The sequence below is a fragment of the Mobula birostris genome, chromosome 1, assembly GCF_030028105.1.
Source record: "Mobula birostris isolate sMobBir1 chromosome 1, sMobBir1.hap1, whole genome shotgun sequence".
NCBI lineage: Eukaryota > Metazoa > Chordata > Chondrichthyes > Myliobatiformes > Myliobatidae > Mobula > Mobula birostris.
The window spans coordinates 190,337,110-190,350,428 of NC_092370.1; the positions used below are offsets into that span (position 1 = coordinate 190,337,110).

Below are 13,319 nucleotides of genomic sequence, written 5' to 3' on the forward strand. Positions count from 1 at the left end.
CAATCAATGTTTTGGGCAAGACCCTTCTTCAGGACTGGAAAGGAAGGGGAAAGGCTCCAGAATAAAAGGTGGGTGGAGGAGAAGGAGGACTAGCTAGAAGATGATAGGTGAAGCCAGGTGTGTGGGGAAGTTAAAAGGCTGGAGAAGAGGGAATCCGATAGGAGTGTGAACCATAGCAGAAAGGGAAGGATGAGGGGCACTAGAGGGAGGTGATAGGCAGAAGAGGAGAAGATCTTAGAGGCCAAAGTGGGGAATAGAAGAGGGAAGAAGGGGAGATTCTACTTGAAGGAGAAATCAATGCTCCTTTCAACAAATTGGAGGCTACCTAGACAGGATGTGGGGTGTTGCTCCTCCACCCAGAGAGCGGCCTCATCATGGCAAAAGATGAGGCCGTGGACTGACATGTTGGACTGGGAACAGGGATAGGAATTAAAGTGGTTGGCCACCAGGACATTTCACTCTTTGTGGATGGACCAGAGATGCTTGACAAAATGATCCCCAACAGCCCTTATTGGCATCAACGTCTCTAGCGCCTTTATGCTGAGCGACGGTCCTCTCTAGAGGTGTGTACTCAGTATGCTGCTGTTCACACTGCCGATGCATGACTGTACTGCTAGATCCAGTTCAAATCGAATCAAGTTCACTGATGACACAACAGTGGTTGACCTCACTTACAACGACGTCAAGACAGCGTAGAGGAGATGGAGTAGATGGTAGAATGGTGCAAGCACAACATAGACAAGACTAAAGACTAAAGAGATGATTGTAGACTTTAGGAAGGTGCAAACTGACCGCTCCACACTGCACATAAACAGCTCCTCCATTGAGAGAATTAGGAGCAGCAAGTTTCTGGGAGTGCACGTAATGGACAATCTCAGCAGGTCCCTCAATGCCACCTCTTTAGTGAAGAAAGCCCAGCAGCATCTTCACTTCCTGAGGAAATTGAGGCAAGCAGAGACACCCCTTCCCACCATTCTAACCAATTATTATAGAGGCATCATTGAGAATGTCCTGACAGGCTGCATCACCATCTGGTATGGGAATTGCAAGATCCGATAAAGGATTGGGAGGACTGTTGAGAGGATCATTGAGATCTCTCTTTCACCCATTCGAGATATTTATCAGGAGTGCTACGTCCTCAAATGCTTTCTCCCTTTGCCCTCTAATTCTAGCACTCCATTGGTCCAACTTCTCCCTGGTGTTTCTGAAGCAGAAGGGGGAGAAGACCGGTGCCAATCTGCAGAAGCATCCTGGCAGGGGGCGGGGGGGGGATGGGGAGGTGGTGCAGGATTGCAGACTTTCCAGTCAAGAGAGAACAATGGAGGAACGTTGGAAATAAGAGGAATTCAGGATGAAGCCAGGATATTGAGGACATTTTATAAAAGATTTTAAAAATTGTAGCCTGAGGGAAAACAAATTAATTTCACACATTTTAGAAGGAACACACAACAATCATTGAGGAGGGCTAGAATCAGAAATGAATTGGCAATAACGAGGGAGACTGTGACCATTGAGAGACTGTTAGGAGCTAGAGAAAACACTTAAAATTATGGAGTTTGGGTGGGCCACAGTGCAGTGACATCAATAGCACCAATCCCCCATGCCTAGTGGCATAATTACCTTAGACCACAGCGAGAGGATTCGAGTACAGGAGCAGGGAGGTACCACTGCAGGTGTACAAGGCCTTGGTGAGACCACACCTGGAGTATTGTGTGCAGTTTTGGTCCCCTAATCTGAGGAAAGACATCCTTGCCATAGAGGGAGTAAAAAGAAGGTTCACCAGATTGATTCCTGGGATGGCAGGACTTTCATATGAAGAAAGACTGGATGAACTGGGCTTGTACTCGTTGGAATTTAGAAGATTGAGGGGGGATCTGATTGAAACGTATAAGATCCTAAAGGGATTGGACAGGCTAGATGCAGGAAGATTGTTCCCGATGTTGGGGAAGTCCAGAACAAGGGGCCACAGTTTGAGGATAGAGGGGAAGCCTTTTAGGACCGAGATTAGGAAAAACTTCTTCACACAGAGAGTGGTGAATCTGTGAAATTCTCTGCCACAGGAAACAGTTGAGGCCAGTTTATTGGCTATATTTAAGAGGGAGTTAGATATGGCCCTTGTGGCTACGGGGGTCAGGGGGTATGGAGGGAAGGCTGGGGCAGGGTTCTGAGTTGGATGATCAGCCATGATCATAATAAATGGCGGTGCAGGCTCAAAGGGCCGAATGGCCTACTCCTGCACCTATTTTCTATGTTTCTATGTATGCAGGGCACTTAGCATTGTCAATGAGAAATTACAACAATATCTTCGACTCCCTACTATTAGGCAGGAGGTACCATAGCATTGGGATGGGGAGTGTTAGAAAATGAAACAGCTTCTTCCTCAGGCTATGAAACTATTTAATTCCCAGCTACCACCCAGGTCTCTTCATGTATGAAGTGCCAGTAGCATTATGCTGTTTACTTTTTAACATGTTATAAATGCATCTTATTATTTGTGGGAATATAGCTCACACATAACACACAAAGTAATATGTACTGTGTTGTGTATCTTGACCCAAGGGGAATTTTATTTCATTTTATTACATTTGGTGGTACACATTGTCATTGAATGACAATAAACTTGAACTTAATTTCAAAAGAACTAGAATCCAAAACCAAAGCTGTAATTCTGATGCTTCATGTGGTATTGGTCAGACTGCATTTGGAGCATTATGAGCAGTTCTGGGACACTTATCTAAGAAAGGAGGTGCAGGCATTGGAGAGGGTGCAGAGGAGATTCACAAGAATGATCCATGGAATGAAAGAGTTAGTGTATGAAGAGTGTGTGATGGCTCAGAGCCTGTTATCACTGGAGCTTGGAAGAATGGGGTGGGAGGGGGATCTCATTGAAACCTACCAGTTGTTACAAGGCCTAGAAAGAGTGGATGTAGAGAGGATATTTCCTACAGTGGGGGAGTCTAGGACCTGAGTGCACATCCTCAGTATAGAAGGACGTCCTTTTAGGTCAGAGATTAGGAGTTGCATTAGGGAGTGGTAAATCTGCAGAATTCATTCCTACAGACAGCTGTGATGCCATGTCTTTGCATATATTTAAAGTGAAGGTTGATAGGTAAGTATAAGTGTCTTAATTAGTAAATGTTTCAATTACTGCAGGGAGAAGGCAAGTGAATGGGATTGACAGGGAAAATAAAACACCTATGATAGAATGGCAAAGCAGTCTTGATGGGCTAAATGACCTAATTCTGCTCCTATGCCTTACGGTCATCATTATTTGAAACATAGCCCACTACAGTGATAGTTTTAACAACTTTTATATTTTAAATGGCTTTAAATGTCATTTTTAAAAAGATAATTGATAGCTAATGCAGTCTGTTAATGCCCCCCAACTTTAGTAAGCAGGGATATTTTGATGGAAAGGCCTCCTTACTGCATCACATGGCCATGTTGCCATTAAGAGCATGTTTTGAACTCAGTGCATAAGGGCAGTGAGATGCTTGATTCATTGTAATTACATGGGTGGGCTGCACGAAGCTACTCCGGCAGGTGGACTGAGCCAGTACTATCCAAATTTGGCTACTAATGCTCTTTCAAAGTGAAATATACTTTAGAAAATATTGCATTCTGAGATTCATAATTTCCACTTAATTCCATATCCATAAATGGTATCTTGTAATATTAACAAGCATTTATTATTATTGCAACCATTTAGAAACACGTATTCATTATTGAGATGATAAGGAAAATGTTATTAAGAATTTGCTGGGATTTAATATTATACATGGTACTATTCCGGTGTAGTTGATGTTATTAATGTCTTTATTTTCAAAGAACAATTTACTGACACTGGGAGAGAGGATCTGAGAATACAGCATACACATTAGATTTTCTAATATGTAAAATGAGACATAGAATATAACAACTAAAGTTTCCCCTTGTAACCTTGCTTTAGAAGAGTAACATTGAAATATTAAATCATTTTAATATGAAAGACTTTTTTTGCATTATACTCTGAAGCCACTACTCACATTATCAAGCTTTGTACTCATTTTTGGGTTATTTTGTGTATGAGCTGAGAAATGCCTGATTTTATGATAAATTTAGATTGAAAAACTAGGGGAAAGATGAATTAGGTCAGACTATATTACTTTGGTTAGTTTTTCAATTAACACCTATTTTTGATTTAGCTCATAATCATTAAGAGAATTTTATTTTCATAGTTACAAATAAAAATGTCCAAAATTAGAAATATTGCAAATATTCTTTGCTCATCTTTTGAACCCTTAAGATGGAAATAAATATCAAATACTTATCCAGTTTCCGAGGTAATTATAATTTTGTACCTGCAAATACTTGAATTAACTTAGATATTTAGTGTCTTTTGAAAACAGTCAACTGCGTTTCATGGTAGTGTCTGCAATAGTGCACAAAATCATCCGTCTTCAGCTCCTATTTATTCTCATGTGAACCTATATTGAATATTGAGAAGCCACCAAGCAACCTTTCCCATTACAATTTTTGGAAAAAAAATTGTTCTTGCTCAATATTTTTCAAAAGTGACTGCAGAATCTGCATATTAATTATTCTAAAAAAGACAAATTATTTGTCACCTACATCTTCATTCCCATCAGATTTTAGTGCCACCAAAAGGTTTATGAAGGTTTTGCACTTTCATAGAAAGAATAAACATGAGAAAATCTGCAGATGTGGGAAATCCAAAGCAACACATACAAAATGCTGGATGAACTCAACAGGTCAGGCAGCATCTATGGAAATTAATAAACAGTCAGTTGTCTGGATCAATACAGGTACCCTTCTTCAGGATTGGAAAGGAAGAGAGGAAATAAGGTGGTGGTGGGGGGGGCGGGGGAGGAGAGCTAGAAAGTGATAGGTGAAGCCAGATGAGTAGGAAAGATAAAAGGCTGGAGAGGAAGGAATCTGATAGGAGAGGAGAGTGGACCATAGGGGAAGGGGAATGAAGAGGGGACCCAAGGGGAGGTGATAGGCAGGTGAGGAGAGACAAGAGGCCAAAACTAGGAATAGAAGATGAGGGGAGGGGGAAGGTAATCTTTTTTTAAAAACCAGAGGAGCACATGAGGCCATGGACCAACATGACGGAACAGGAATGGGAATCAGAATTAAAATGTTTGGCCACTGGGAAATTCTGCTTTTCATAGACGGAGCAGAGATGCTCAACGAAGCAGTCCCCCAATTTAGATAGAAATCATCTCACCAATGTAGACAGGCTGCATTGGGAGCACTGGACACAATTGACAACTCCAGCAAATTTATTCATTTCCATAGATGCTGCCTGGCCTGTTGAGTTCCTCCAGCATTTTGTGTGCGTTTCATAGAAAGAAGTCAGGCATTTATTTTTTTTTAAAAGAGAAATTGTTTGTTCAAACCTATTACCAGAGGCTGGCTACAACGTCTCCAGTAAAATGCTTCAGTTCTGACAACCAACACCTCAATCAAAACTAAAATTTGCAATAATAACCATAAGCAGCAGAAAGCAACTGCTAGGAAAGTAGCCAGCACAAAAAAAAATAGCTAAAGATGCCGATATAGGTCAACCAAATATGGTTTGTTTAATTTGCAATGACAATGGGTAACCATTAAAGTGATTTGCTGATTGTTTTTCTCTCATGGACAGTGTCATTTTATTACACCTAATTCAATTAAAATATAATTTAGGGGGATACAAGCTGGTGAAATGATGTATGTTTTTAAATACGACTCCTTTAAGACTTCATGTACAGCTGAATAGTAGCATAATTAATATGATCTTGCAGTTCTGAGCACTTCCTCTTTGGTGTTACCCATCCATTGCTACTTTAATATAAGTAACAATAAAACATACTGTACAAAAGCAACTTATATTTTAATACTGATTTGTAAGAGGGCCTCTTTCTGAAATACTAAAATGAATTACTAGACTGTAAATTGCCACCCACTATTAATTACTCTCAAGTTTATAAAATTTATGGTTCACCAACATTGTAGTTATACCTCAGTGGATGGACTTCAGTTTTTACACACAGTTCTGAATGGACAGTTGCCAGCAATATATATATTCTGTAATTATTAACAAAAAGGTCCACCATTCATATTTGTACTTTCAGATACCAAGATCCTAATCACTAGAACTCACTGTTCAAGCTTTTCTTTTCCCTGTAACAGTTCCTGAACTGATAAATCAGGGCAAGTCAATAAGCACAGGAGTGATTTCATGCACATCAGGACAAGCATCAGAGTTTTAGTATTGGTAAGTAAAGGCTAGATTTTGAAAAGTATTAGTTACTAGAATCCCTTAAAAGACCTTTGCCTTCATAGAAAGGTGGTTTCAAAAAGGACAATCTGAAAAAATGCTTTTATTGGTATGATTCACATAGTTTATAACAAAACGTCTGTTCATGATCATTTGCAAATTAAAAAAAAATCTTCATGCAAAATAATTACCATCCCAACAGGCACACAAACCAAGGAATGTATACAAGTTGTAAATTCATGATACAACATTACATAGAATCAAATCCAGGTGCTTCTCAAACCAGCAAGCCAACACCCTGCCTAAAAGGAAATGAAATGGCTATATTGACTATTCAAGAGTGATTTGTATTTGGCTAATACAACTTTGTGTTCATTTTATTCAAATGCGTATCCAAAAAAAGGTAACATTCATTAGAAGCCATGATATATTTATAAAGACAAGAGTTTGTTACCGAATCAGTAATTATCTTGGTATGAAACATAATTTGTTAAATGTATGATATACTGTATGGACTGAGAGAATAATTGAAATAAGCCATATCATATCATAAATTGCTCTATTCCAATATTCACACTGTGCTCGACACATTACATCTGTAAAGAGCCTTTCTAAATTCACCAGATGTTCTAGAATGTACCATCCAGCAAAAATTACAGAACTTCTAACATCACATACCAATTATTCATTTAACTAAAATTATTTATATGAAACCACATTCCAAAATAAGTCTTTTACTCAATTTCACTGCCTTTATACAAAACAGAAGGCAACAAGTTCAGTCTAGTTTCATAAAATTAGAGTCCATACATTTAATTGCATCACCTGTTTAAAAACATAATGCAATCAACCAAGGTTAGCATTAGCAAAAGTGCTTATGTCAAAAATCATTATAATAATCTAAGCAATTCAATTATGTAAAGTCTTCATGTTCAGGTGACAACCAAATGGACCACTTGTATTTACATTTGCAAACCTCAAGATTCAGATGTGAAAGTGAAATGACTAATTTTCTTTTAAACATTCTATACTTTAGGTCTACTGTCAATATTACAGCATTTTCAAATTTATTCTAGGTATATAATATTTTGTTCCATTCCACAGAAACAACCACAATGGGCACCAAGATACTGGATTACAAAATGGAAACGTTTTGAAGAATAGCAGATATTTTATCTGGTAGCATTGGATACCACATTTAGATGAATATGATGGTGTCAGAAGCTCACAGAATATGTGTCAGGAAACACAATGTCAAACTACGTGCTGGTTGATTCTCTCAAATTTAAGAAGTCAATGTGCATGTCCATTGTTTGGGCAGTTTATGTGTCTTAGGCATGGCTTGAATCAAGCACCTTGAGGCAGACGTCACAAAATTGACAAAGTCCATCCACTCATTTGAACCAAATGGCAAAGGGGAGGGATAGATTTCAACAGTATACAGTTCATAAACAAAAATATCATGGTTTTCATAATGAGTAAAGTAGAAAATGCACAATGAAAAATAGTAAACCAGTAAAGTGACATTATATAAAGTATTTTCATTCAAGTAACTTTCCTTGCCAATTACGACTAAACACATTTAATAGCCAAATATTTCAATAAATTGAATTAACTGTATTTCATTATCAATAATTCCGATGTCAAAGCACCTTCATTGTTGTACATATAAAAAAAGCTCATTTAAAAAAAATATCTGACACAAAAATTATGAAGCTACATATGTTTGATGGTGTATTTTCCTTTTTGCAGCTGAGAAATGTAAAGTTTTGACTTGCTGCTGTCTGTTCTCTTAAACCAAACTTCATCATTGTTGATGGTTGTTATTGTGGCACTAAAAAAGACAGATATCTAGGTTATTTTCTTAATTCGGAATATATTCTTACAAGTTTTCAATGCATTCTGATATGATTAGTTACTTTGATTGCAGGCATCAAAATTATGTTGTTGCATATCAAAAGACAAAAAAAAATGCATTCACCTGAAATTTGCTTAAATAGAGGATGAGAAGTTAAAAGTCATAGAGCAATAGAGGGGGTGAGAGGGTGAGAGACAGATAGACATGGTTAAATCAGATATAATCACATTTGTAACAAGTCAGACTTCCACTGTTTTTGACAATGTATTCCTAATTCTTTTCCATTTCTCTTTGGAAGACAAATGGGTGGAGAATCTCCCCAGATTAGAACTTCAGCTAATTAAAAAAGCCAAAATTGACAGCCTAATGAATTGCTATCAAAAGCCACATATTAAAGATTCACTTGAATAACTTAATCAGGAAACCTAAAATGTTACAGGAGATAAATCCCAAAACTTCAATAGCTACTTCCAAAGAAAGGTCAGAGTAAAATGAAGTTGGGTTTAAAAATCATTGTTTTCTTCCCAAGTTTGTTATCAACTATTCTTCTTCATTTGTCCCAACTAAACCAGCAATCGCAAACATAAAAATTATTTGGAGAACTTTCGTCAGTTCTATCTATGGTTAATACAGAAAAGTTGCATTAAACTGCATCTTACTCCATCCACCACATGGAGGCATGCTCCTGGCTTTCTGTTTAGCATTTCCCCACGGAATTGTAACTGAGATTGAGAATTCAGTAACACTGTAAGGAAATGCAATTCAGAGTACAATCATAATTCTTCCACATCATTAAGTTAAACACCAAAACTGGATTAGGCCTTTGAAATTAATTAAAACATCAAGAAACATATAAAAGTAAAAATAAAACAATGAAACTGATTTCAAAAGTAACACTTCTTTAAATTTGTGTTCTTTAATGCAGCACCACACTCCCAGTTTCTGAATTATGTAGTCAATCAGTAATCTACTTGAGTAACTGTAAATCAATATGCAAGTGAAGACTTCAATAATTTGAGGAAAAAATATATAATTGCCTTATAGGATATTCATCTTTCTTGTCAATACATATAGTCTGCCCACGGCTGTACCACTCCCCATCGTAAAGTAACCTGCCATCTTCTGATCTGGCACTGTGAAGCTGTTTCTCTGTCTTGGCGGATGCTGAGGTTGAAATAAAAAGCAAGTAAATACATTTGCATGACCACTATGAAACATACCAAAGCTTAATTAAGATTTCACACTTTTACTCACCATCTGTCTTTACTCTGTGTGGCCCAAGTGTTGCCATTGCCTGAGAAGGTAAGAATCAATACATTAAATTATATTCCTATAATTTCAAGAGCTGCAAATCAAGTCTGAATAAGAGAAATCTGAATGATTTATTTCATGAATGGTAATTAGAATTTACTAATTTAAAAAACTGATTATTCCATAATGAAAAAGTTTTAACTTTGTAATGCATTATAATAGTTAATAGAAAGATAAAAAAAGAAATGTGAAAAATGCCTCCAGATGAACAGCAAAAAAGAAAACTTATTTTTATTAGGAGCCACAGTCAACAGTTTCACTTGGGAGTTCCCTGTCTTTATGATTGAAAACTTAGATCACTGAGTATGGGGACACGAATTGTTCAATTTCTCAACTACATTTTGGTACTGGACTTCATATGAAGTACCATGGTGGAACACAGAGTGATAGTGATTTGACAGCACTCACATTGATAAATTGATAAAGCAAAAAAATGCTGAAGGAACTCAAGAGAATTAGGCTGTATCTGTGGAGGAAACGGAATCAATGGCATTTCAAGTTCAGATACTACATAAGCACAGGGTGTCATCTCTAAAAGTCAGCTATGGCTTTGCCTCCACAGATGCAGCCTCCACTTTCTCCAGCAGTTTGTTTTTATGTTGCAGATCCCAGCATCTGCAGTCTCTTTCCTCTTATCTGAGGAACATGTGCAAGGAACACTCCTCCCGAGAAATCAATAGAGAACAGTTGCAATAGATTAAGGCAAGTTATTGTATTTTAGACTTAATTTTGTTTAGTCAAAAGCTGTGTAAAATATTAAACATTTTAATTACTTTTTTAAAATTAAAAAAGACGTTGATTAGACAATCAAGATTTGAATAGCTCAGACTCAGCAGAAAGCAGCTGATTGTGCAGTCGGGGTCAGGTGACCAAACATTTTGAAAAGCTCAAACAGATAAGTAGAGGGATAGCTCAAGCGAAGCGGCCAGTGCCTGAGTGGGCCAGTGAAGGAGTGAAGCTTTGACTCGAGAGGCTTCGACGAGAAGAGGCGGAGGACAAGCTAGCTCACAGTTAGTTTTTACAATGTCCCCTGAGACGTTGATGAGATGTGAGATGTGGCAGTCTTGGGGGAACTCCCCTCTCCCGCAGAGTCACATCTGCCAGAAGTGCATACGGCTGGGCGATCTGGAAGACCGTGTAAGGAATCTGGAGCAGCAGCTGGATGACCTTCGACTCACAAGGGAGAATGAGGCAGTCATAGATGAGAGCTACAGGGAGGTAGTCACACCTAGGCTGCCAGAAGCAGGTCGTTGGGTGACAGTCAGAGGGGGGAAAGCGAAGGTGAGCAGATAGGTAGTGCAGAGCACCCCTGTAGCCATTCCCCTGAATAATAAGTTTACCATCCTGGATACTGTTGGCGGGGACGACCGACCAGGTGTGAGCCACGGTGGCAGGGCCTCCAGCACTGAGTCCGACCCTGTGGTGCAGAAGGGTGGGACGGAGAAGAGGAGAGCTGTCGTTATTGGAGACTCTATAGTCAGGGGAGCAGACAGGAGATTTTGTGGACATGAGAAGGACACCCGTATGGTCTGTTGCCTCCCAGGTGCCAGGGTCCGGGATGTCACTGACCGGGTGCACGACATCCTGGTACGAGAGGGAAAGCAACCAGAAGTCGTGATACATGTTGGGACCAATGACATAGGCAGGAAGAGGGATGAGGTCCTGAAGTGTGAGTTTCGGGAATTAGGCAGAAGGCTGAAGAACAGGACCTCAAGGGTGACGTTCTCAGGATTGCTGCCAGTGCTACGTGACAGAGATGGTAAGAATTGGAGGAGATGGCAGTTGAATGCGTGGCTGAGGAGTTGGTGCAGGGAGCAGGGTTTTAGATTTTTAGATCATTGGGATCTCTTCTGGGGAAGGTGGGACCTGTACAGATTGGATGGGTTGCACCTGAACCCGAGGGGGAGCAATATCCTTGCAGGTAGGTTTGCTAGCATGGTTCGGGAGGGTTTAAACTAATTTGCGAGAGGGATGGGACCCAGAGCAATAGAGCAGTGAAAGAAATGCATGGAGTAAAACCAGATCTAACATACAGAGAGGCTTTGAGAAAAGCGAAGCAGAATAAACGGTGTAAAGACAGTAAGGGAGAAGGGCTGAAATGTGTGTACCTCAATGCAAGAAGCATCAGGAACAAAGGTGATGAACTGAGAGCTTGGATACATACATGGAAATATGATGTGGTGGCCATTACAGAGACTTGGCTAGCACCAGGGCAGGAATGGATTCTCAATATTCCTGGATTTCAGTGCTTTAAAAGGGATAGAGAGGGCGGAAAAAGGGGAGGAGGGGTGGCATTACTGGTCAGGGATACTATTACAGCTACAGAAAGGGTGGGTAATGTAGCAGGATCCTCTTTTGAGTCAATATGGGTGTAAGTCAGGAACAGGAAGAGAGCAGTTACTCTACTAGGGGTATTCTATAGGCCCCCTGGTAGCAGCAGAGATACAGAGGAGCAGATTGGGAGGCAGATTTTGGAAAGGTGCAAAAATAACAGGGTTGTTATCATGGGTGACTTTAACTTCCCTAATATTGATTGGCACCTGATTAGTCCCAAGGGTTTAGATGGGGCAGAATTTGTTAAGTGTGTCCAGGATGGATTCCTGTCACAGTATGTGAACAGGCTGACCAGGGGGAATACCATACTAGAACTAGTACTAGGTAATGAACCAGGTCAGGTCGCAGATCTCTCAGTGGGTGAGCATCTGGGGGACAGTGACCACCGCTCCCTGGCCTTTATAATTATCATGGAAAAGGATAGAATCAAAGAGGACAGGAAAATTTTTAATTGGGGAAAGGCAAATTATGAGGCTGTAAGGCTAGAACTTGCGGGTGTGAATTGGGATGATGTTTTTGCAGGGAAATGTACTATGGACATGTGGTCGATGTTTAGAGATCTCTGGCGGGATGTAAGGGATAAATTTGTCCCGGTGAGGAAGATAAAGAATGGTAGGGTGAAGGAACCATGGGTGACAAGTGAGGTGGAAAATTCTAGTCAGTTGGAAGAAAGCAGCATACATGAGGTTTAGGAAGCAAGGATCAGATGGGTCTATTGAGGAATATAGGGAAGCAAGAAAGGAGCTTAAGAAGGGGCTGAGGAGAGCAAGAAGGGGGCATGAGAAGGCCTTGGCGAGTAGGGTAAAGGAAAATCCCAAGGCGTTCTTCAATTATGTGAAGAAAAAAAGGATGACAGGAGTGAAGGTAGGATCGATTAGAGATAAAGGTGGGAAGATGTGCCTGGAAGCTGTGGAAGTGAGCAAGGTCCTCAATGAATACTTCTCCGGTATTCACCAATGAGAGGGAACCTGATGATGGTGAGGACAATATGAGTGAGGTTGATGTTCTGGAGCATGTTGATATTAAGGGAGAGGAGGTGTTGGAGTTGTTAAAATACATTAGGACAAATAAGTCCCCAGGGCCTGACAGAATATTTGCCCAGGCTGCTCCACGAGGTGAGAGAAGAGATTGCTGAGCCTCTGGCTAGGATCTTTATGTCCTCGTTGTCCACGGGAATGGTATCGGAGGATTGGAGGGAGGCGAATGTTGACCCCTTGTTCAAAAAAGGTAGTAGGGATAGTCCGGGTAATTATAGACCAGTGAGCCTTATGTCTGTGGTGGGAAAGCTGTTGGAAAAGATTCTTAGAGATAGGATCTATAGGCATTTAGAGAATCATGGTCTGATCAGGGACAGTCAGCATGGCTTTGTGAAGGGCAGATCGTGTCTAACAAGCCTGATAGAGTTCTTTGAGGAGGTGACCAGGAATATAGATGAGGGTAGTGCAGTGGATGTGATCTATATGGATTTTAGTAAGGCATTTGACAAGGTTCCACACGGTAGGCTTATTCAGAAAGTTAGAAGGCATGGGATCCAGGGAAGTTTGGCCAGGT

General features: G+C 40.0%; 1 protein-coding gene across 1 annotated transcript in view; it reads right to left on the bottom strand.

Annotated features, from left to right (window-relative positions):
* Positions 1 to 6,348: 6,348 nt before the first annotated feature.
* Positions 6,349 to 13,319, bottom strand: part of brms1la (BRMS1 like transcriptional repressor a) — a 65,396-nt gene continuing 58,425 nt past the window's right edge. The window contains exons 8-10 of the mRNA XM_072267645.1: positions 9,378 to 9,417; positions 9,161 to 9,287; positions 6,349 to 8,099 (exon numbers count right to left, since the gene is read on the bottom strand). Coding sequence (XP_072123746.1) covers positions 7,982 to 8,099; positions 9,161 to 9,287; positions 9,378 to 9,417 — 285 coding nt within the window. The 3' untranslated portion in view covers positions 6,349 to 7,981. The remainder of the gene's footprint in view (positions 8,100 to 9,160; positions 9,288 to 9,377; positions 9,418 to 13,319) is intronic.